This window comes from Somniosus microcephalus, chromosome 10 (genome assembly GCF_052327205.1).
Source record: "Somniosus microcephalus isolate GS21.2 chromosome 10, FLI_Smic_1.0, whole genome shotgun sequence".
NCBI lineage: Eukaryota > Metazoa > Chordata > Chondrichthyes > Squaliformes > Somniosidae > Somniosus > Somniosus microcephalus.
The window spans coordinates 233,636,859-233,660,980 of record NC_140996.1 but is presented as its reverse complement, the minus strand read 5'-3'; the positions used below and the strand labels follow the sequence as shown (position 1 = coordinate 233,660,980).

At 48.6% G+C, this 24,122-nt stretch overlaps 1 protein-coding gene across 1 annotated transcript in view; it reads right to left on the bottom strand.

Moving 5' to 3' along the window:
* Positions 1–24,122, bottom strand: part of xrra1 (X-ray radiation resistance associated 1) — a 127,799-nt gene that overhangs the window by 100,611 nt on the left and 3,066 nt on the right. Inside the window, exon 2 of the mRNA XM_085998321.1 lies at positions 3,807–3,901. Coding sequence (XP_085854447.1) covers positions 3,807–3,901 — 95 coding nt within the window. The remainder of the gene's footprint in view (positions 1–3,806; positions 3,902–24,122) is intronic.

Genomic DNA, 24,122 nt, shown 5'->3' with positions numbered 1-24,122 from the left:
CTCCCGTCTTTCCTCATCTAACTCTATCAGCGTAACCCTCTATTCCCTTCCACACATATGCTTATCCAGCCTCCCCTTAAATGCATCTATCTTCTTCTTCTTAGGCAGTCCCTCGGAACCGAGGATGACTTGCTTCCATATTAAAAATGAGTTCTCAGGTGACTGATGAGTCCAATGCGGGACCTACAGTCTCTGTCACAGATGGGGCAGACGGTGGTTGAAGGGGCGGGTGGGTGGGGTGCTTGGGTTGACGTGCGCTCCTTGCGCTGCCTGCGCTTGGCTCCCGCTTGGTCCCGGCGAAGAGACTTGAGGTGTTCGTCGCCTTCCCCGATGCTTCTCCTCCACTTTGTGCGGTCTTGGGCCAGGGATTCCCAGGTGTCAGTGGGGATGTTACACTTTTTCAAGGAGGCTTTGAGAGTGTCCTTGAAGCGTTTCCTCTGCCCACCTGGGGCTCTCTTGCTGTGCTGGAGCTCCGAGTAGAGTGCTTGTTTTGGGAGTCTCGTATCGGGCATGCGGACAATGTGACCCGTCCATCGGAGCTGATCGAGCGTGGTCAGAGCTTCGATGCTGGGGATGTTGGCCTGAGCAAGAACACTAAATGTTGGTGCGCCTATCCTGCCAATGGATTGGCAGGATCTTGCAGAGGCAGTTTTGGTGGTACCTCTCCAGTGCTTTGAGGTGCCTGCTGTACAGCAGGGCGGGTATCACTGCTGCTCTGTAGACTATGAGCTTAGTGCCGGGTTTGAGGTCCTGGTCTTCAAACACTCTCTTCCTCAGGTAACCAAAGGCTGCACTGGCACACTGAAGGCGGTGTTGGACTTCGTCATCGATGTCTGCCCTTGTTGGCAGTAGGCTCCCGAGGTATGGAAAGTAGTCCACGTTGTCCAAGGCCTTGTCATGGATTTTGATAATCGGGGGGGCAGTACTGTGTGACGGAGGCAGGTTGGTAGAGGACCTTTGTCTTACGGATGTTTAGTGTAAGGCCCATGCTCTCGTACGCTTCGGTGAAGGTGTTGACGATGGTTTGGAGTTTGACCTCCGAGTGTGCGCAGACGCAAGCGTCGTCTGCATACTGTAATTCTACGACAGAGGATGGGACGACCTTGGATCTAGACTGGAGGCGACGGAGGTTGAACAGTTTCCCGTTTGTTCTGTAGCTCCACTCCAGCGAGGAGCTTACTGAGGGTATAGCTTACTTCTATACTATAAGTATAGCTTACTTCGAAACTATTTGCCTCAACTACTCCCTGTGGTAGAGTGTTTCACATTCTCTGGGTAAAGAAGTTTCTCCTGAATTCCCTATTTGATTTCTTGGTGAATATCTTATATTGATGGCCTCTAGTTATGCTCTTCCCCACAAGTGGAATCACTCTCTACTCTATCAAAACCTTTCATAATTGATTGGCATCCCATTCACCACCTTAAACATTCACTCCCTCCACCACCGGCGTACCGTGGCTGCAGTGTGTACCATCTACAAGATGCACTGCAGCAACTCACCAAGGCTTCTTCAACTGCACCTCCCAAACCCACGGCCTCTACCAACTAGAAAGACAAGGGCAGCAGGTGCATGGGAACACCATCACCTCCAAGTTCCCCTCCAAGTCACACACCATCCTGACTTGGAAATATATCGGCCGTTCCTTCATCGTTGCTGGGTCAAAATCCTGGAACTCCCTCCCTAACAGCACGATGGGAGTACCTTCACCACACGGACTGCAGCGGTTCAATAAGGTGACTCACCACCACCTTCTTAAGGGCAATTAGGGATGGGCAATAAATGTTGGCCTTGCCAGCGATACCCACATCCCAGGAACGAATAGCAAAAAAATAATAATTTTAAAGACTTCTATTAGGTCACCTTTCTCTTTCGCAGGCAGCGCAAGGAGCGCACGTCAACACAAGCACCCCACCTACCCGCCCCTTCAACCACCGTCTGCCCCACCTGTGACAGAAACTGTAGGTCCCGCATTGGACTCATCAGTCACCTGAGAACTCATTTTTAATGTGGAAGCAAGTCATCCTCGGTTCCGAGGGACTGCCTAAGAAGAAAAGATATCCTTTTTTATAATATGGCGACCAGAATTGTACGCAGTACTCCTAGTGTAGTCTAACTAAGATTCAATATAAGTTTAGCATAACTTCTCTACTTTTCAATTCTATCCCTTTAGAAATAAACCCTAGTGCGTGATTTGCTTTTTTTAATGGCCTTGTTAACCTGCGTCGCTACTTTTAGTGATTTGTGTATTTGTACTCGGAGATCCCTTTGCTCTTCGATCCCATTTAGATTCTTATTTTCTAAGTAATATGTGGCCTCCTTATTTTTCTTATCAAAATGTAATACCTCACATTTATCTGTGTTGAGATTCATTTGCCAATTATATGCCCATTCTGCAAGTTTATTAATGTCTTCTTGTAATTTGTTGCAGTCATCCTCAGTATTGACTATCCCCCCAATTTGGTGTCATCCGCAAATTTAGAAATTGTATTTTTGATTTCCAAAGTCTAAGGCCTAGAAATTCAGTGGGCTGCGCCACCCATTAGCGCCTTAAGAGGGCGCTAAGTGGGTCGGAAGCCACTGGCTACGCCTCCCGCTACATTCAGCGGGACGCTAATGGCGGCGCTAGCCGTTAACGCTGCGCCGCTACCGATGACATCATCGGTGTGCACAGCGCCCCGCTAACGCCCCGATCGCGATATTTAGATGCGCCCCCTGCTTTAACGCCGGACGCTATGTGCGACCGGTTCAGGGGGGCCTACCTGCAGCGGTAGAGGCGCTAATTAAAGGAGAGGTGCGGGGCGGCCTCCTGAGCCCCCCCCCCGGCGCGGAGTGCCAACTGCGTTCCAAGAGCCCGGCACTTCTCCTCGGTGCCGGGCTCTTTTGCCGGCACTCGCGATCCTCGATCGCGCTGCACAAGGCCCCTCCCCTTTAAGAAGGGGAGGAAGGCCTGCAGTACCGCAGCGCGCCGTGCCGCAGCGTGTGGCGCTGCGGCACGTTGCGCAGCGATATTCAATTGCAGCGCCCCAAGAGGGATGCGGGGCGCCTCCAGTGGCGCCGCGCTTCCCTCTGGGGCGCGCCAACTGAATTTCCGGCGGGCGGTCGCGACTGCTTCCGGGGCGCTACTTTTAGCGCCCTGGCGAGGCTGGTGCCCCAAACAGGTCTATAGTGAATTTCTAGGCCTAAATCTTTACTATAAATTGTGAACAACATTGATCCCAGCACGGATCCTTGTGGGACCCCACTTTCCACCTTTTGCCACTGTGAATAGCTCCCCTTTACTCCTACTCTCTGCTTTCTGTCTTGAAGCTAGCCAGCTATTCAGTCTGCTACTTGTCCCCTGACTCCACAATCTCGGACCTTATTCAATGGTCTATTATGTGGTACCTTATCGAAGGCTTTTTGAAAATCTAGATAAATTACATCCACTGGATTACCCGTGTCTACTCTCTCTGTTACCTCTTCAAATAATTCAATGAGGTTGGTCAAGCAAGACTTTCACTTTTGAAATCCATGCTGACTATTCATTATTAGATTTTTGGTTTCTAGATGTTCTTCTATTTTTGTGGAGAGACTTAGAGAAGTTGGGATTCTTCTCCTTAGAGCAGAGAAGGGTAAGGGGAGATTGCCTCATACGGTGGGGGGAGGGAGGGGGGGTGGTGGAGTGCAATCCAGTACAGTGGGGCAGGACTCAAATACCAGGGAGACGCTTGCAAAAGTTACAACGGTCCCGGGCAGATTTTATGAATCACTCTATCCTGGGTTCACCATGAGGAGTATATTCCAGCCATGAAAAGGAAGTGCTTACTTTGATATCCTCCCTTGAAGATCTTCCTTATTGGAAAGCAGTCCGTTGAGACACTTGCGCCATAATCCATCTTACATTGGCCTGCAAAAGTCACACTGAAAAACACAAAAAGATTAAAAGGAGCATCAGAACTTTAAAAGCATGTGGCCGGTGTCCATTGGACAGGCAGCAATCTGTTCCAGCTTGAATTATGTAGCCAAGGCAAAGCAAAAATATATCCTTTGTATTCCCAGTTTTCTGCCCTCTCCTGAAGAACAGTGATTCCTACTGGGGTACAGGATCAATGGATCCAGGAAAGTGATGGAATACTCTCCACTTGCCTGGATGAGTGCAGCTCCAATAACACTCAAGAAGCTCGACACCATCCAGGACAAAACAGCCCGCTTGATTGGCACCCCATCCACCACCTTAAACATTCACTCCCTCCACCACCAGCGCACCGTGGCTGCAGTGTGTACCATCTACAAGATGCACTGCAGCAACTTGCCAAGGCTTCTTCGGCAGCACCTCCCAAACCCGCGACTTCTTCCACCTAGAAGGACAAGGGCAGCAGGAGCATGGGAACACCATTACCTCCAAGTTCCCCTCCAAGTCACACATCATCCTGACTTAGAGGTTTATCGCCGATCCTTCATCGTCGCTGGGTCAAAATCCTGGAACTCTCTCCCTAACAGCACTATGGGAGTACATTCACCACATGGACTGCAGCAGTTCAAGAAGGTAGTTCCTCACCACCTTCTCAAGGGCAATTAGGGATGGGCAATAAATGCTGGCCCTGCCAGCAGCACCCACATCCCAGGAACTAATGAAAAAATGCGGCCAGCCCTCAGGTCCAAGTAGCTGTTGTCCATGTATAAGCCTAGACAGTGAATATTAATCAGCTATTCAACTGTAGGGAGCTTCACTGTTGAACCAAATCCTTCCTCATGCACATGCGCATGCACCAACGCTCTTCTCGATCTTCCTTGCTGCAATGCTCCATCTCACCCGCAGTAAGCTCCCCGCTGGAGTGGAGCTAATTTACAGAACAAACGGGAAACTGTTCAACCTCCGTCGCCTCCAGTCCAGATCCAAGGTCATCCCATCCTCTGTCATCAAATTACAGTATGCAGACGACGCTTGCGTCTGCGCTCACTCGGAGGTCAAACTCCAAACCATCGTCAACACCTTCACCAAAGCGTACGAGAACATGGGCCTTACGCTAAACATCCATAAGACAAATAAAATAGCAAAATACTGCGGATGCTGAAATAACAACAGAAAACGCTGGAAAAACTCAGCAGGCCAGGCAGTATCCGTGGAGAGAGAAACAGAGTTGACGTTTCAGGTCGAAGACCTTTCGTCAGAACTGGAAAAAAGCAGGGAAAGAACAGATTTTAAAGCAAGTTTAGGGGCTGGGAAATGGGGGAGGGGATGAAAGAACAAAAGGGGAGGTCAGTGATAGGATGGAAGGCAGGAGAATTAAAGAGACATTAAGAGATATTCAAGGCGAGAGGCGGTGGTAATGGGACAGGTTAGGAACAAAGGATGGCTCTAGATGGAGTGTGAGTTGCGCTGGCAGAATGAAGGACAGCTGCCTTGTGGGAGGACCCTCTGGACTCAACATAGAGTTCAACAACTTCAGATCATAACCTCGGCCCCTATCACATATATATATTTTTATCCACACTTTTTGTTTGTGTTTTTTTTTCTTCCCTCCCACACGGCAGTTGTCCTTCACTCTGGCAGCACAATTCACACTCCATCTAGAGCCATCCTTTGTTTCTTAACCTGTCCCATTACCTTACCTCGGGAGCCTACTGCCAACAAGGGCAGACGTCGATGACGAAGTCCAACACCGCCTTCAGTGTGCCAGTGCAGCCTTCAGTTGCCTGAGGATGAGAGTGTTTGAAGACCAGGACCTCAAACCCGGCACTAAGCTCATGGTCAACAGGGCAGCAGTGATACCCACCCTGCTGTATGCCTCAGAGACATGGACCATGTACAGCAGGCACCTCAAAGCAATGGAGAGGTACCACCAACGCTGCCTCCACAAATCCTGCCAATCCAGTGGCAGGATAGGCGCACCAATGTCAGTGTTCTTGCTCAGGCCAACATCCCCAGCATCGAAGCTTTGACCACGCTCGATCAGCTCCGCTGGACGGGTCACATCATCCGCATGCCCGATACGAGACTCCCAAAACAAACGCTCTACTTGGAGCTCCGGCACGGCAAGAGAGCCCCAGGTGGGCAGAGGAAACGCTTCAAGGACACCCTCAAAGTCTCCTTGAAAAAGACCGCACAAAGTGGAGGAGAAGCATCTGGGAAGGCGCCGAACACCTCGAGTCTCTTCGCCGGGAGCAAGCAGAAGCCAAGCGCAGGCAGCGCAGGCAGCGCAAGTCAACCCAAGCACCCCACCCACCCGCCCCTTCAACCACCGTCTGTCCCACCTGTGACAGAGACTGTAGGTCCCGCATTGGACTCATCAGTCACCTGAGAACTCATTTTTAATGTGGAAGCAAGTCATCCTCGGTTCAGAGGGACTGCCTAAGAAGAAGTTATGCACTTTCCAGTAGGGAGCAGGGTAACTTGATATTAGTCAGGAGTGAGAACCCTGGCTGAGGCCACTTTTAGACACCTTATTGGTTTGGTTTGGTCTCTTTACCTGAGGAAGGATATACTTGCCTTGGAGACGGTGCAACGAAGGCTCACCAGATTGATTCCTGGGATGAGAAGGTTGTCCTGTGAGGACAGATTGAGTAGATTGGGCCTATACTCTCTAGAGTTTAGAAGAATGAGAGGTGATCTCATTGAAACATGTAAAACTCTGCGGGGGATTGACAAGGTAGATGCTGAGAGGTTGTTACCCCTGGTTGGAGAGTCTAGAACGAGGGAGCATAATCTCAGGATAAGGTGTTGGCCATTTAAGACTGACATGTGGAGAAATTTCTTCACTCAGAGGGTTGTGAATCTTTTGAATTCTCTACCCCATAGGGCTGTGGATGCTGAATCGTTGAGTATATTCAAGATATATATAAGAACATAGAACGTAAGGAGTAGGAGCAGGAGTCGGCCATTCAGCCCCTCGAGCCTGCTCCACCATTCAATAAGATCATGGCTGATCTTCTACCTCAACTCCACTTTCCTGCACCACCCCCATATCCCTTGATTCCCTTAATATTCAAAAATCTATCGATCTCTGTCTTGAATATACTCAACGACTGAGCCTCCACAGCCGTCTGGGGGAGAGAATTCCAAAGATTCACCGCCCTCTGAGTGAAGAAATTTCTCCTCATCTCAGTCCTAAATGACCAACCCCTTATTCTGAGACTGTGACCCCTGGCTCTAGACTCCCCAGCCAGGGGAAACATCCTCCCTGCATCTACCCTGTCAAGCCCTGTAAGAATTTTGTATGTTTCAATGAGATCACCTCATTCTTCTAAACTCTAGAGAATATAGGCCTAGTCTACTCAATCTCTCCTCATAGGACAATCCCCCCATCCCAGGAACCAGTCTGGTGAACCTTCGTTGCACTCCCTCTATGGCAAGTATATCCTTCCTTAGGTAAGGAGACCAAAACTGTCCACAATACTCCAGGTGTGGTCTCACCAGGGCCCTATATAATTGTAGTAAGACTTCTTTACTCTTATACTCAAATCCATTGTAATAAAGGCCAACATACCATTTGCTTTCTTAATTGCTTGCTGTACCTGCATGTTAACTTTCAGTGATTCATGTACAAGGACACCCAGGTCCCTCTGAACACCAACATTTCCCAATCTCTCACCTTTAAAAAATACACTGTTTTTCTATTTTTCCTACCAAAGTGGATGACTTCACATTTCTCCACATTATATTCCATTTGCCATGTTCTTGCCCACTTAGCCTGTCTATATCCCCTTGAAACCACTTTGCATCCTCCTCACAACTTACATTCCCACCCAGCTTTGTATCATCAGCAAACTTGTATATATTACATTTGGTCCCCTCGTTCAAATTATTGATTCCAGTTCTGACGAAAGGTCATCGACCTGAAACGTTAACTCTGTTTCTCTCTCCACAGATGCTGCCTGACCTGCTGAGTATCTCCAGCATTTTCTGTTTTTATTTCAGATTTCCAGCATCTGCGGTATTTTCTTTTTGTCCAAATCATTGATGTAGATTGTGAATATTTTTGGACTCCAGCAGAATCAAGGGATATGGGGATCGGGCAGAAAAGTGGAAGGTTCACTAGTTTGATTCCTGGGATGAGAGGGTTGGAGAGATTGAGTAGATTGGGCCTATACTCTCTGGCGTTTAGAAGAATGAGAGGTGTCAGCCATGATCTTATTGAATGGCGGACCAGCTCTAGGGGCCGTATGGCTGACTCCTGCTCCTAATTCTTATGTGCTTATGTTGTCTTCTTGCTGAGGTCAGTTAACTTAACACATATCAGGAATCAAAGTGAGGATCTTCTGTTCTGTATGGCTGAGTTTGTTAACTGGGCAGTGCCTTTACCAAACAAACCACTCTTGTCTGAGTCAGAAGATTGTGGGTTCAAGTCCCTTCAGAGAATTGAGCACAAGCGTTCATTCTGTATCTCTTCCAAGGAAGCATCCAACATCCAGTTAGTGAGGTATTCACGTATTTTATTTGCACCATCAGGACTACCGTTCCAGCTTCCCTTGGGAATAAGGAGGCTCCACCAGAAAGAAATAGTCTACTAAAGCGAGCCATGTTCACCTCTGTCTCGAGATGCAGGTGGGCACAGAGCACCTCTCATGCAGCCTGACCTTCCTGGCACCCCTCTGTTGGTCCTCCTGTTCTTCCCAATGCAAATTCCCGGTCTGAAATGTTTGGAAGCCCTTTGGTGCTGGCAATGGTGCATAGGAACAGGAGGAGGCCATTCAGCCCCTCGAGCATGTTCTACCATTCAATGAGATCATGCCTGATCTGTGACCTAACTCCATATACCCGCCTTTGCCCCATATCCCTTAATACCTTTGGTTAACAAAAATCTATCAATCTTAGGTTTAATATTAGCAATTGACCCAGCACCAATTGCTGTTAACGGAAGAAAGTTCCAAACTTCTACCAGTCTTTGTGTGTAGAAGTGTTTCCTAACTTCACTCCTGAAAGGTCGGGCTCTAATTGTTAGACTCTGCCCCCTAGTCCTAGAATCCCCAACCAGCGGAAATAGTTTCTCTCTATCTACGTTATCTGTTCCCCTTAATATCTTGAAAACTTCAATCAGATCACCCCTTAACCTTTTAAATTCCAGGAAATACAACCCTAGTTTGTGTAATCTCGCCTTGTAATTTAACCCTTGGAACATAAAAACATAAGAATTAGGAGTAAGAATAGGCCATCCGGCCCCTCGAGCTGCTCCACCATTCAATAAGATTATGGCTGATCATCAACCTCAACTCCACTTTCCTGCACTATCCCCATATCCCTCGATTCCCCTAGAGTTCAAAAATCTATCGATCTCAGCCTTGAATATACTCAGCGACTCAGCATTACCGCAGTCCTTTGGGGTAGAGAATTCCAACGGTTCACAACCCTCAGCCTTAAAAGGTCGACCAAATTAACCTGGTTAAAAATGTAACCGCCATAAGGTAGGATTTACACTTTCTCTGTCACAGCATGTTATTGTGACGCCTGTGTTACTGAGAGATATCTGACTAGCTCAGTAAGGGCACCTAAACCATCATGACACATTTTTGCTTGAAAAATATAGTCGGCACAACGATTTCAAAAGTTCAAGAATCGAGAGGTCTGGAGGTGCAGGGAGTGCAAGATTCCCTCAAGTCTCCACTTCCATGTCTGACTCTTGGGCCCCTCCCTCTCCTCAATCTCACGTCAAACTCCGCAGAGAAGTAGCGAAAGAAGATGAACTACAAAGGCAACAAGAAGCTCTGCTTCGAGTTCAAGCCCGAGTGGGCCATCATATACCCGTGCATTCAGCCCGTTCCAGAGTGCGGCCAGGACTTTTACTGCATCGTCTGCGAGGCCTACCTGAGCTGTGCCAGGCAAGGGGAGAAAGATATCAAGAGGCACTTGGCCACTCGGAGTCACTGCAGGAGATCTGAGAAGCTCAACCCAATCTACAGGAAGAAGGATCTGATTCAGGTGCTGCTGGACGCGGTGGCTGGAATCAACAAAAGGATCCGTATGTTCCTCAAGAAGGTAATGTGTATTTATTCAAAGAAGAGCAAGGAGTTCTCTGGTATCATCCTCCCTCTCTCAACAAAAAACAGATCATTTCATCACCTGAAATAATAGATAAACTGGTAATTCATCGCATTGCCATTGTGGGATCTTGCTGTAAAAAGAATAAAGTAAAGAAAGACTTGCATTTATACGACCACCTTTCATGACCACCGGACGTCCCTAAGCATCTTACAGCCAATGAAGTACTTTTTGAAGCGTAGTTGTAATGTATGTACCTTTAAGGGGGCAACACGGTGGCATAGTGGTTAGCACTGTTGCCTCACAGCGCCAGGGACCCAGGTTCGAATCCGGCCTCGGGCGACTGTCTGTGTGGAGTTTGCACATTCTCCCCGTGTTTGCGTGGGTTTTCTCCGGGTGCTCCGGTTTCCTCCCACAGTCCAAAGATGTGCGGGTTAGGTTGATTGGCTATGATAAAATTGACCCTTAGTGTTAGGGGGATTAAATACGTGGGGTTACGGGGATAGGGTGGGATATGTGTTGGTGTAGGGGTTATGGGGATCGGGTGGGATATGTGTCAGTGCAGGCTCGATGGGCCGAAATGGCCTCTATCTGCACTGTGGGGTTTCTGTGATTCTGTGATCTACTTTTTAACAGCTCCTGTATACTGTAGTACCGGCAGTGACCACACCTGTATATAACCCTGAGTAGTGATCTGTACAGTCAGTTGCAGTTTGAACCCTCACTCAGTAAACACCTGTTGATCGTTCCCTGCAGTCTTTTGTCTGATTATTGAAGGACACAACATTAAGATACACGGATATAACATTGGCGACGACGCAGATTCGAACCTTCCTGCAACTCTGCATCACCTCCCAGGGATTCGCTCCTGGAGAACAGTGGAAGGAGGTCGAGTCCAGAAGCACGGGCGTCGACCACGGGCAACCGACCAGTCATCCAGCGGAGATTTGAGCATCGCAGGGGAGGCTGTCGAGAGCCAGGCTTGGCTTTCCAGTCACGGTGGTCCAGCGAAACGGGCTGGCAACAGGTACTGCGCAGACCCTTCCCGGACAGCGGCGGCTAGAGCCGACCGAGCGGCACAGAAAAAGGCCGAGCAGCGTCGACGGGGGAGAGAGAGAGGGCAGAGCGCACAGGGCGCAGCCGGTGTTCAGGACCGAGCAGCGTCAACGGGGGAGAGAGGCGAGAGAGAGCAGAGCGCAGCCGGTGTTCAAGGGCCGAACAGCGTCAACGGGGGAGAGAGGCGCGCAGGAAAACGCGAGGCGCTGCCATTGCCACGAGGACTGCAGAGAGCGGCATTGGCAGCAGCGCAGGAGCAGCGCACGAAACCCACAGGGCGTCGCCATTTGCCACGAGGACCGCCGAGAGCGGCGTTGGCAGCAGCGCGGGAGACGCCATTTTAAGCCGCAGCGGGGAAGAAAGGAAAGCGCGGGAGACGCCATTTTAAGCCAGTTTAACCACACCCAAAAATGCCAAAGAGTGGCAGTATCACAGCGTTCGACAATGAAGTCGAAGATTGGACGACATATCTCAAACGCATAGAAGTATACTGCAAGGCGAATGAAGTGCCAGATGACAAGAAAGCGCTGGTATTGTTGAATTCAATGGGTGCAAAAACGTATGGCTTACTACGAAACCTAGTAACCCCAGAGAAGCCAGTAGAAAAGGATTTTGAAAACATAGTGTCAATCCTACAGGACCACTTAAACCCCACACCGCTGCTGATAGCAGAAAGATTTAAGTTTCACAAAAGGAACCAGCATAAAGATGAAAGTAATGCTGAGTATTTAACGGAACTGCGCAAGCTATCGAAACACTGCCAGTTTGGAACGGGACTAGCAGATACTTTAAGGGACAAGTTTGTGTGTGGACTTCAAAGTGAAGGAACCCAGAAACGGCTTCTATCAGAAAAGGATCTTACGCTGGACAAGGCTTTCAGCATTGCAGTATCACATGAAGCAGCCGCACGGGGCGCTGCAGAGATACAATGGAGACCGCAAGAATATGGCACAAATGAAATGTCATACGGAACAGTGAAGTGCTATCGCTGCGGCAGAACAACACACGACCATAATGATTGCTGGTTCAAGGACAAAGTGTGCAGACAGTGTGGAAAAGTAGGACACATAGCAAGAGTCTGCAGGTCGGGAAAGAAAACCAGCAGCAAGAAATCTCCACAGGAGAAGTACAAGAAGGTACATAAGGTGACGGAGAGTAGTTCAGATGAACAGAAAAGTGATACAGACTCCGGAAGCAAGGAGCTGGGTTGTCTGAAACTACATAATGTGATCAAAACGGAGGATCACCAAACTATCTGGGTCACGCTCAAGATAGCAGGAGTCCAAGTGAAAATGGAATTGGACACAGGATCAGCCCTAACAGTCATAAACCGAAGGGACTACAAGCGGCTATTCTCACATATACCCTTGAGAGATACAAAGATTGTCTTGAAGACGTACACGGGGCAAAAAGTCTACCCCAAAGGATAAATAAGGGTGAACGTTATATATAACGGCAAGGAAACACCAAAAATGGACCTATATGTATTGCCAGATGGAGGACCACCACTACTAAGACGTGAATGGATCCAGAAGATACAGCTAGATTGGCATTCCATACAAGCACTGACTGTAGATGCCAAAAAGGATGACGACGTCACACCTGGACGACTGTCAAAAATGCTAACTGACCAGCAGGGACTCGGAACACTAAAAGGCATAACAGCGATGATCAAAATAGAGGAAAATGCAAGCCCAACGTTTTTTAAGGCCAGACCGGTACCTTATGCGATCCGCCCAGCCGTCGAAGCAGAGCTGGAAGGTTTGGAACGTTCAGGAGTACTGTCCAAAGTGGACTGGAGCGAGTGGGCTACACTCATCGTTCCTGTAATGAAGAGGTCGTTGAGTAATACACCTGGGGAACCAAAGAAGGTTCGCATCTGTGGGGACTTTAAGGTGACAGTGAACCCAGTCCTTCACACTGTACAATATCCGCTTCCGTGGATTGAAGATATTTTTGCCTCGCTATCTGGAGGGAAAGGCTTCACTAAGATTGATCTGGCCCAGGCGTACCTGCAAATGGAGGTAGAAGAAGCCTCGAAACAGTACCTCACAATCAACACTCATAAAGGTCTCTACCAATACAACCGGCTGGTGTTCGGGGTAGCATCAGCTCCGGCTATTTGGCAAAGGGCAATGGAACAAGTCCTGCAAGGGATTCCAGGGACCCGGTGTTATTTGGACGACATCCTGGTCACGGGCGAAAATGACAGTGATCACCTCGCCAACCTGGAGCAGGTGCTCACTAGATTGAAGGAATATGGGCTCCGAGCTAATCGCCACAAATGCGAGTTTTTCCAGAAACAGATCTCGTATTGTGGCCACGTTATTGATAAAGAGGGGTTACATAAGTCCCCTGAAAAGATTGAGGCAGTAGTCAAGGCTCCAGCACCGGAAAATGTGTCACAACTGAGGTCGTTCCTCGGGCTGGTGAACTACTACCATAAGTTCTTGCCGAATTTGTCTACCGTACTACACCCACTGAACACCCTACTGCAAACGGGGGTACCTTGGAAGTGGAGTGACGAATGTAAACGAGCTTTCCAGAAGAGCAAAGCATTGATCACATCAAAAGAGGTGTTGGCTCATTTCAACCCAGCACTACCAATTCGGTTGGCGTATGATGCATCACCCTATAGCATTGGAGCGGTGCTGTCGCACAAATTCCCGGATGGCTCGGAGAGGCCAGTAGCTTTTGCGTCTCGGTCACTAACCTCAGCCGAGCGTAACTATGCCCAGATTGACAGGGAGGCCCTCAGCCTAGTGTGGGGAGTGAAAAAGTTCAATCACTATCTGCACGGGCAGAAGTTCACCTTGCTGACTGACCATCAACCACTTGTCTCCATTTTTAATCCAAAGAAGGGCGTTCCGGTGATGACTGCGCAACGGCTGCAAAGATGGTCCCTTTTTCTAGGGGCGCACCAATATGATATCAAATATAAGGGCACGAAACAGCATGGAAACGCTGATGGGCTATCACGCCTGCCACTGCCTACTGCGGAGGAAGCACCAGCAGTGGATCCTGTCGAAATATTTCATTCGACTATAATTGAATGCTTGCCAGTAACTAACGCTGGTATAGAGAAGGAGACCCGAAATGACCCGACGGTGTCTCGGGTATATGATTTGACGGTGAAGGGATGGCCAGCACATGGCGACTCACTGTTGCCAGCATTCTCATCCAGAAGAGAACAGCTGTCAGTATGCCAGGGGACCTTGATGTGTGGATCCCGAGTGGTAATTCCACCCAAGTTAAGGGAGAGAGTGCTCAATGAGCTTCACGAAGGTCATCTGGGAGGGGTAAAAATGAAAAGCCTTGCTAGGGCTTATGTGTGGTGGCCGGAGATTGATCAGCAAATCGAGGACCTGACAAAGAGCTGCTCAGGATGCCAGAAGGTCCAAAATGCACCACCACATGCCCCTCTACACCCATGGGAGTGGCCCTCATCTCCATGGCAACGGGTGCATATTGATTTTGCTGGTCCATTCATGGACTCAATGTTTTTAATAGCCGTGGATGCGCACTCGAAATGGCCTGAGGTGATCAAAATGTCCTCCACCACCACGGAGAAAACTATTGCAGTTCTACGGACCATTTTTGCCAGGAACAGCTTGCCAGAGCAGATTTGCTCTGATAACGGACCACAGTTTGTGTCCGAAGATTTATGAAAAGGAATGGGGTAAGGCATTACACATCCGCCCCGTATCATCCAGCCACAAATGGATTGGCTGAGAGGTTTGTACAAACCTTTAAAAAAGCAGTAAAGGCCATGTGCGATGACGACATTCCACTGCAGCATAAGGTGGACAATTTCCTGTTAGCCTACAGAAATGCGACACATGCAGTCACCAACCAGGCCCCGGCCATGATGTTCTTTAACCGAAGGTTGAGATCTCGTCTGGATTTGCTCAGACCGAATTGACGAAGAGACATTGAGAGTAAGCAATTCCAGCACATCAATGAGAAGCCGACAAGGAGCTTCAATGTAGGGCAACCAGTCTTGGCCCGCGACTACCGAACAGAGAAATGGCAACCAGGAACGATATGCACACGGCAGGGGCCACTAATGTACACAGTGGATGTTGGGGAGAACATTGTGAGACGCCATGCTGACCAGATCCTAGAGTCACAGGAACGAGTCAACCCCATGTCTTGGCCATACGTACCTGGTGAGGAACCCCACGTACAGGTCGCATCTACCTCAGAAACAGTAGCATCGGAAGCTGATGAACGAACCGACGACAGGGGGCCAGAATCGCCTCCGCACCAAGAGCAAGACACTCGGGAAAGGCGCTATCCAGAAAGGATCAGGAAGCCTCCCCAAAGACTGAATTTATAAATAGACTATTTTCAGCTAATGTTGCATGTTAAAAGTGTTAATTGTAATTAGTTTGATATTTAATTGTTAAATGAGTGTTATGGTACTGTTAATCTAATGGGAGGAATTGTAATGTATGTACCTTTAAGGGGAGAACTACTTTTTACAGCTCCTGTATACTGTAGTACCAGCAGTGACCACACCTGTATATAAACCCTGAGTAGGGATCTGTACAGTTAATTCTAGAGTAACCCTCATTCAGTAAACACCTGTTGATCGTTCCCTGCAGTCTTTTGTCTGATTATTGAAGGACACAACATTAAGATACACGGATCTAACAGTAGTCACTGTTGTAATGTAGGGAAACGTGGCAGCTGATTTGGACACAGCAAGCTCCCACAAACAGCAAGGTGAAAATGACCAGATAATCTGTTTTTAGTGAAGTTGGTTGAGGGTTAAATATTGGCCCCAGGACATCGGGGAGAACTCCCCATGCTCCTCTTCGAAATAATGCCGTGAGATCTTTTATGTCCATCTGAGAGAGCAGATGGGGCCTCGGTTTAATGCATCATCCGAAAGACGGCACCTCCGACACTGCAGAACTCTCTCAGTACTGCATTGGAGTGTCAGGCTAGATTTTTGTGCTGGAGTCTGTGGAGTGGGACTATGAACCCACAACCTTCTGACTCAGAGACGAGGGTGCTGCCCACTGAGCCACGGCTGACACAGCTGTATGTTAAATGGCTGCTGCATTTGTCTTCATATCAATCAACGCACTTCCAATTCATTCATTGTATGTTAAGTACATCAAGCTGTTGGGGAGAGATGTGATCAGATATTAAAGCATTTCTACGATGCTATCTACCCTCTCTTGTCTTTGCAACTTTGCTAATTTGGGAATCTGCTGCACACCATCTTAGATTATCTTCAATGAAATTTGCACGTAGGTGGTTGAGCCAGTCAGAATTGTGATTATATAATAGAAACATAGAAGATAGGAGCAGGAGTAGGCCATTCGGCCCCTCGAGCCTGTTCCGCCATTCAATGAGATCATGGCTGATCATCCAAATTCAGTACCCTGTCCCTGCCTTCTCTTCATATCCCTTGATCCCTTTAGCCTTAAGAAATATATCCAACTCCTTCTTGAATATATTTAATGAACTGGCCTCAACTGCCTTCGGTGGTAGAGAATTCCACAGGTTCATCACTCTCTGGGTGTGAATAACATTACCAATATTCTAAATCAGAAAGATGATCTTGCGTTTATTGTACATCAGGTATTGTGTGTTTGTGATACTTAAATTATTATAACCTGAAATTTTAATAAACATTTAAGAGATCAAAGAAATCTCCCTACGCTCCCTCTCCACACCTGCTCTTCCTTCTCCTCTTATTAAGTCTCCCTTTTTCTTGCTTCACACCCTTGCCTTCTCAACCCCCTTTCCCTCATCTCTTCCCATTTACCCCATCCTCTCACACTTGCTAATCCCCCCTGTCTTTTTCCTTCTCCCTCTCTTTCTCCCTCCTATTCTGAAATGAGCTTCTGACCACAAATCCTCTCCATCACCAAGACCGCCTACTTCCACCTCCGTAACATCGCCCGTCTCCGCCCCTGCCTCAGCTCATCTGCTGCTGAAACCTTCATCCATGCCTTTGTTACCTCTAGACTTGACTATTTGAACGCACTCCTGGCTGGCCTCCCACATTCCACCCAACGTAAACTTGGGGTCATCCAAAACTCTGCTGCCCGTGTCCTAACTTGCACCAAGTCCCGTTCACGCATCACCCCCTGTGCTCGCTGACCTACATTGGCTCCTGATTAAGCAACACCTTGATTTTAAAATTGTCATCCTTGTTTTCAAATCCTTCCATGGCCTCACCCCTCAGTACTGTGGCAGGAGTGGAAACCTGATTGGAGGAATTCAAACATGGAGTTCCGGGAAAGGTGGGCAAGGATTTGGGAGGCGACAGCATGTTCAAGGACTTTGGAAAGGAAAGGGGGATTGGAGATGGGGCGGTAGTTTGCAAGGACGGAGGGGTTAAGGGTTTTTTTGAGGAGAGGGGGACAGTACCTGAGGTCGGGGTTTATCTTTGTATTCCAGAATGATTCTGGAATAGTGAGCAATTTTGGCAGAAGAGAGCAGGACCCGATAATGCTTTATGTGGTCCAGCCAGATCTGGCGATGAATGGCTAAACCAGTTGTCCCGCATATCCATTCAAGGGAACGGTAGCACAGTGGTAATGTCACTGGGCTAGTAATCCAAAGGCTTGGACTAATGATCTAGAGATGTGAGTTCAGTTAATTAAATAAATCTGGAATAAAAAGCTAGTATCAATAATGGTGACCATGAAACTATCGGATTGTCAAAAAACCCATCTGGTTCACTAATGTCCTTACCCAGTCTGGCCTATATGTGACTCCAAACCCACAGCAATATGGTTGACTCTTAACTGCCCTCTGAAATGGCCTAACTAGCTGCTCAGTTGTAACAAACCGATACGAATAAAACCGGACAGACCACCCAGCATCGACCTCGGCACCGGACACGGCAATGGCACACCTAGCCCAGTTGACCCTGCAAAGTCCTCCTCACCAACATCTGGGGACTTGTGCCAAGCAACAGCCTGACATAGTCATACTCACAGAATCATACATTTCAGCCAATGTCCCAGACTGCTCCATCACCATCCCTGGGTATTGAATCTTGTCCTTCATGTGGAAATGATACTGGGCGGCCTGCTGGTGGCGCTGTCCAGGGAGAGTATAAATACTCGGGCATGGGCCCAGCTTGCTCAGGACATTCTTTAACAGGAACTAGTGAAGGACACAACTAGATCTCCATGTTGAAAAACAGTTGATTAAAGCCTTGTTTAATACTCAGACCAAGTGCCTGGTAGTTTTCTTACGTCAATTTAATCAACTGTAACCCGCTCCACGCTCTGAGTGATTTGGAAACAGACAGCTACGATTCAAACTGCAGAAGGGAACTCGGACGTAGTAATCAATCCATCATGGAGAAACTACTCAGACCCGCCCGTCTCGACCTGGACCCGAATTCACTTACAGCTGCTAAGGTATGGAAACACTGGTATCGTACCTTCAGCAACTTCCTCGAGGAGTGTGGTGAGAATGTTCCTAATAAGTTACGAATGCTTGCCAATTATGTGTCCCCTCATGTGTTTGACTATATTGAAGACTGTGTAGACTATGACTCCGCTATCCAAACACTACAGCAACTATATGTTAAGGCCCCAAACGAAATTTTTGCTCAGCACCTACTGGCCACAACTCGACAACAACCCAGGGTATCACTTGACAAATTCCTTCAAGAGCTTCGCAGGCTCAGCAAAGATTGTAACCTTAAAGCTGTCTCAGCTGAGCAGTACCGGGAGGAATTAATTTGTGACTCTTTTATTAACGGAATTGCTTCTCCCCTCATACGCCAGCGTCTGTTGGAGAATAAAACCCTCGGGTTACAAGCTGCCTATAACCAGGCAAAATATCTGGACTTAGCTTAAAAAATTCAGATGCCTATTTTTTACCATATGCACGGACTGCTGCTACTACTTTTAGTGACTCCCCCGGTAAGCCTCAGGTGGAAGCCCTCACTGATGACGACCCTACCCTAGAGGCATCTTGGCAATCTAAAAAGTGTTTCTTCTGTGGAGGTGCATTCCATTGTAGGAAATTTTGTCCTGCTCGTAATGCAATCTGCAATCATTGCAGTAAGAAAGGTCACTTTTCTAAAGTATGCCGGTCAAGAGCCTCTACTAGTGTTACAGCTGCTATCTATAAAATTGCTCCTCCTCCAAGAGCCACTACGAGTGTTACAGCTGTTTTTCACCAAAGCCTGTCCCATGCAGCCACGAGGGTGTCGGTAAATGGACACATTTTGAGTGCATTAATCGACTCATGTAGCTCTGACAGCTTCATCAGTGAGCGGGCTGTCAGTAAGTTAAAACTGCGTATTTACCCCTCGGACAGGGAAATTGTAATGACTCTGACGACACTGACCACCAACTCTTCCGGGTCTTGTCTTGTTGACCTTATTCTCAATGGCCGCACTTATTCTTTCACCCGGCTCGGGGTGCTCAAAAACCTATGCAGTGATGTGCTCCTGGGACAGGATTTCCAGAAACAACACAAAAGACTCACTTTCGAGTTTGGAGGGCCAAAGCCGGAGCTTACTGTTTCCAAAATACTGTTTTGTGCACTTTCAGTGGCTTCGCTCGACGAGCCCTCCTTGTTTGCCAATCTTTCCCCCCGATGTAAGCCCATAGTCACTAAATCATGACGTTTCAGCCAAGATGATCTATTCTTTATTGAGGCAGAAATCTCTCGCCTTATAGCTGACGGTATCATTGAGCCATGTTCATCTTCCTGGTGGGCTCAAGTCATCGTTGTGGAAAATCCTCTGAAGCAACACAAGAAATGTCTTTGCATTGATTACTCGCAAACTATTAACCAGTATACCGACCTGGATGCCTACCCACTACCACGCATCGATGACATGGTCAATAACTTTGCCAACCACAGGGTATTTTCAACTTTTGACTTAAAGAGCGCATATCATCAAGTACCGTTAAAGGACTCTGACAAAAAGTATACGGCCTTTGAGGCCAATGGTTGGCTTTACCAGTTTTGTCGCCTTCCATTTGGGGTCACCAATGGGGTGGCCATCTTTCAACGGGCAATGGACAGCCTAGTCAAACAGGAGAACTTAACGGACACTTTTCCATATATGGATAATATCACCATTGCTGGTCATGACCAGAAGGAGCATGATGCCAACCTCCAGAAATTTCTTGACGTTCTCCGTCGTCGCAACTTAACCTTAAATGAATCCAAATCTGTGAAATCAGTACCATCAGTCAACATCCTTGGCTACTGGGTGGGCAATGGTGTCATCAAACCAGATCCGGAGCGACTTCATCCGCTTCAGGAGCTCCCTCCTCCTACGAATCTCAGCTCTCTTCGTCGGGCCCTCGGCATGTTCGCCTATTATGCGAAGTGGATACCCCACTTCTCCGACAAGATCCAGCCCCTGCTTCACGCGAAGTCATTTCCATTGGACGCGATGGCTATTTCAGCTTTCGACCTCCTCAAGCAACAACTGGAAAAAGCCACGCTTCATTCCACTGATGAAAATCTCCCTTTCGTGGTCGAGTGCGATGCATCGGAGGTGGCGATCTCGGCTACCTTGAATCAAGGTGGTCGACCCGTTGCATTTCTGTCCAGAACTTTGCAGGGTAGCGAGCTCCATTATCCTCCTGTCGAGAAGGAGGCTACGGCTATCATCGAAGCAGTACGTAAATGGAGTCATTTTCTCGCTCGTCGCCATTTCACGCTCATAACTGATCAGCGCTCTGTGGCCTTTATGCTGGATAACCGGAAACACACTAAGGTCAAGAATAACAAAATACAGCCCTGGGAGGATGGAATTGGCCGTCTTTGGCTACACCAGACATTATCGACCCGGCAAAGAGAATGTAGTCCTGGATACCCTCACGTGTGCATTCTGCTCTTCCATGTCAACTTCGACTCTTACGGATCTTCATACTGACTTGTGCCATCCTGGTGTTACCCATATGTTGCACTTTGTGCGATCTAAAAATCTCCCATTTTCTATGGAAGACGTGAAAGGAACATGCTCCACCTGTAGAATTTGTGCGGAATTAAAACCGCAATTCTTCCATCCATCGGATGGCTCGCTCATACACGCTATGCAGCCTATGCAGCGACTCAGCATTGACTTTAAAGGGCCATTGCCTTCCTCAACGTGAAACACCTACTTGCTTACTATGTGGATGAATATTCACGTTTTCCCTTTGCTTTCCCCTGTCCCAATATGCTTACTTCCACAGTGATCAAATGCCTCGATCAGGTCTTTTCCCTTTGCGGTACAGCCAATTTCATCCACTCTGATCGGGGTCCCGCCTTCATGTCAAGCGAACTCAAAAGTTATCTTTCCCAACGGGGAATCGCCACAAGTAAAACGACACCGTATCATCCTATTGGAAACGGACAGGTTGAGAGATACAACGCCATTGTTTGGAACGCTGTTCGTCTTGCACATTCTCCCCGTGTTTGCGTGGGTTTCCTCCGGGTGCTCCGGTTTCCTCCCACAGTCCAAAGATGTGCGGGTTAGGTTGATTGGCCATGATAAAAATTGGCCCTTAGTGTTAGGGGGGATTAAATATGTGGGGTTACGGGGATAGGGCTTGGGTGGGATGACTGTCGGTGTAGGGACCGGGTGCTAGGGTTTGGATGATCAGCCATGATCTCGTTGAATGGCGGAGCAGGCTCGAAGGGCCGAATGGCCTACTCCTGCTCCTAGTTTCTATGTTTCTATGTCTTGTACTGAGGTCACACAACCTATCAGGCCAGCAGTGGGAAACTATGCTCCCTGACGCGTTGCATTCCATCAGATCTCTTCTTTCTACATCCACCAACGCTACTCCTCACGAGCAATTCTTCGGGTTCCAGCGTCGCTCCACTCATGGGACGTCCCTACCATCATGGTTGGCAGCTCCTGGCCCCGTGCTGCTCCGAAGATTCGTCCGATCCTCTAAGAGTGATCCCCTCGTCGACAAAGTGGAACTGACGGATGTCAATCCCACATACGCGCACGTGCGGTACCCTAATCGGGATGTGGCTCCCTGCCCAACCGGTCCCAATCGATAGTGGGATCCGTATTAATGACACCGATACCCTGCGCTCCTCTGAGGATGACGCCCTACCCGGGACGTCAAGGGATCTGCCAGCTATTCCGCCGGATCAACCCGGGGAACAGAGCGCTCCCCGCGGGATGGCCACCCAAAGCCAGGACGCCGGTCAGTCACCGACTACTGAGCAGGGTGAAGCCAGCTCTGCGCCGGTGGGGGCCCGCACCCGGAGCCACGATCTCCCCAGTCCCCCTCAGGTCGATCACGGCGACATGGACTCTGCCAGCCCGCCGGTACGAACCAAGTGACCCAGGGACCAAAACACGGTCCGAGGAGACGTGCCTTCCGGCCTCCAATGGAGATCCAAAGGACTGCGTCTATTCTTAGTCTGATTAATTCGGTAGAAGGAAGCCGCCGGACTTCCAATCTTTCAGGCGGGAAGAATGACCTGAATCTTGTCATTCATGTGAAAATGACTTACGAAGTAATACTGGGTGGCCTGCTGGTGGCGCTGTCCAGGGAGAGTATAAATACTCGGGCATGGGCCCAGCTTGCTCAGGACATTCTTTAACAGGAACTAGTAAAGGACACAACTGGATCTCCATGTTGAGAAACAGTTGATTGAAGCCTTGTTTAACACTCAGACCAAGTGCCTCGTAGTTTTCTTACGTCAGGTATGTCCTGTCCTGCAGGGGTGGCAGCACAGTGGTATACAGTCAGGAAGGAGTGGCCCTGGGAGTCCTCAACATTGACTCTGGACCTCATGAAGTCTCATGGCTTCAGGTCAAGCATGAGCAAGGAAACCTCCTGCTGATCACCACCTACCGCCCTCCCTCAGCTGATGAATCAGTACTCCTCCATGTTGAACACCATTTGGAAGAAGCACTGAGAGTAGCAAGGGCACAGAATGTACTCTGGGTGGGGGACTTCAATGTCCATCAGCAAGAGTGGCTCGGTAGCACCACTACTGACCGAGCTGGCCGAGTCTTGAAGGACATAACTGCCAGTCTGGGCCTGCGACAGGTGGTGAAACATAGAAGATAGGAGCAGGAGTAGGCCATTCGGCCCCTCGAGCCTGTTCCGCCATTTAATGAGATCATGGCTGATCATCCAAATTCAGTACCCTGTCCCTGCTTTCTCCCCATATCCCTTGATCCCTTTAGCCTTAAGAAATATATCTAACACCTTCTTGAATATATTTAATGAATTGGCCTCAACTGCCTTCTGTGGTAGAGAATTCCACAGGTTCACCACTCTCTGGGTGAAGAAATTCCTCCTCATCTCTGTCCTAAATGGCTTACCCCTTATCCTTAGACTGTGGCCCCTGGTTCTGGACGCCCCCGCCATCGGGAACATCCTTCCTGCATCTAGTCTGTCTAGTCCTGTTAGAATTTTAATTTCAATGAGATCCACTCTCATTCTTCTAAACTCTAGCAAATATATATCTAGAGAACCAACACGAAGAAAAAACCTACTTGACCTCATCCTCACCAATCTACCTGTCGCAGATGCATCTGTCCATGACAGTATTGGTAGCAGTGGCCACTGCATAATCATTGTGGAGACGAAGTCCCGTCTTCACACTGAGGACACCCTCCATCATGTTGTGTGGCACTACCACCATGCTAAATGGGATAGATTCAGAACAGGTCTAGCAGCTCAAAACTGGGCATCCATGAGGCGCTGAGGGCCATCAGCAGCAGCAGAATTGTATTCCACCACAATCTGTAACCTCATGGCCCAGCATATCCCTCACTCTACCATTACCATCAAGCCAGGGGACCAACCCTGGTTCAATAAGGAGTGTAGAAGAGCATGCCAGGAGCAGCACCAGGTGTACCTAAAAATGAGGTGCCAACCTGGGGAAGCTGCAACACAGGACTACATGCATGCTAAACAGCGGAAGCAGCATGCTATAGTCAGGGCTAAGCGATCCCACAATCAACGGATCAGATCAAAGCTCTGCAGTCCTGCCACATCCAGTCGTGAACGGTGGTGGACCATTAAACAACTAACGGGAGGAGGAGGCTCCATGAATATCCCCATCCTCAATGATGGTGGAGCCCAGCACGTGAGTGCAAAAGACAAGGCTGAAGCGTTTGCAACCACCTTCAGCCAGATGTAC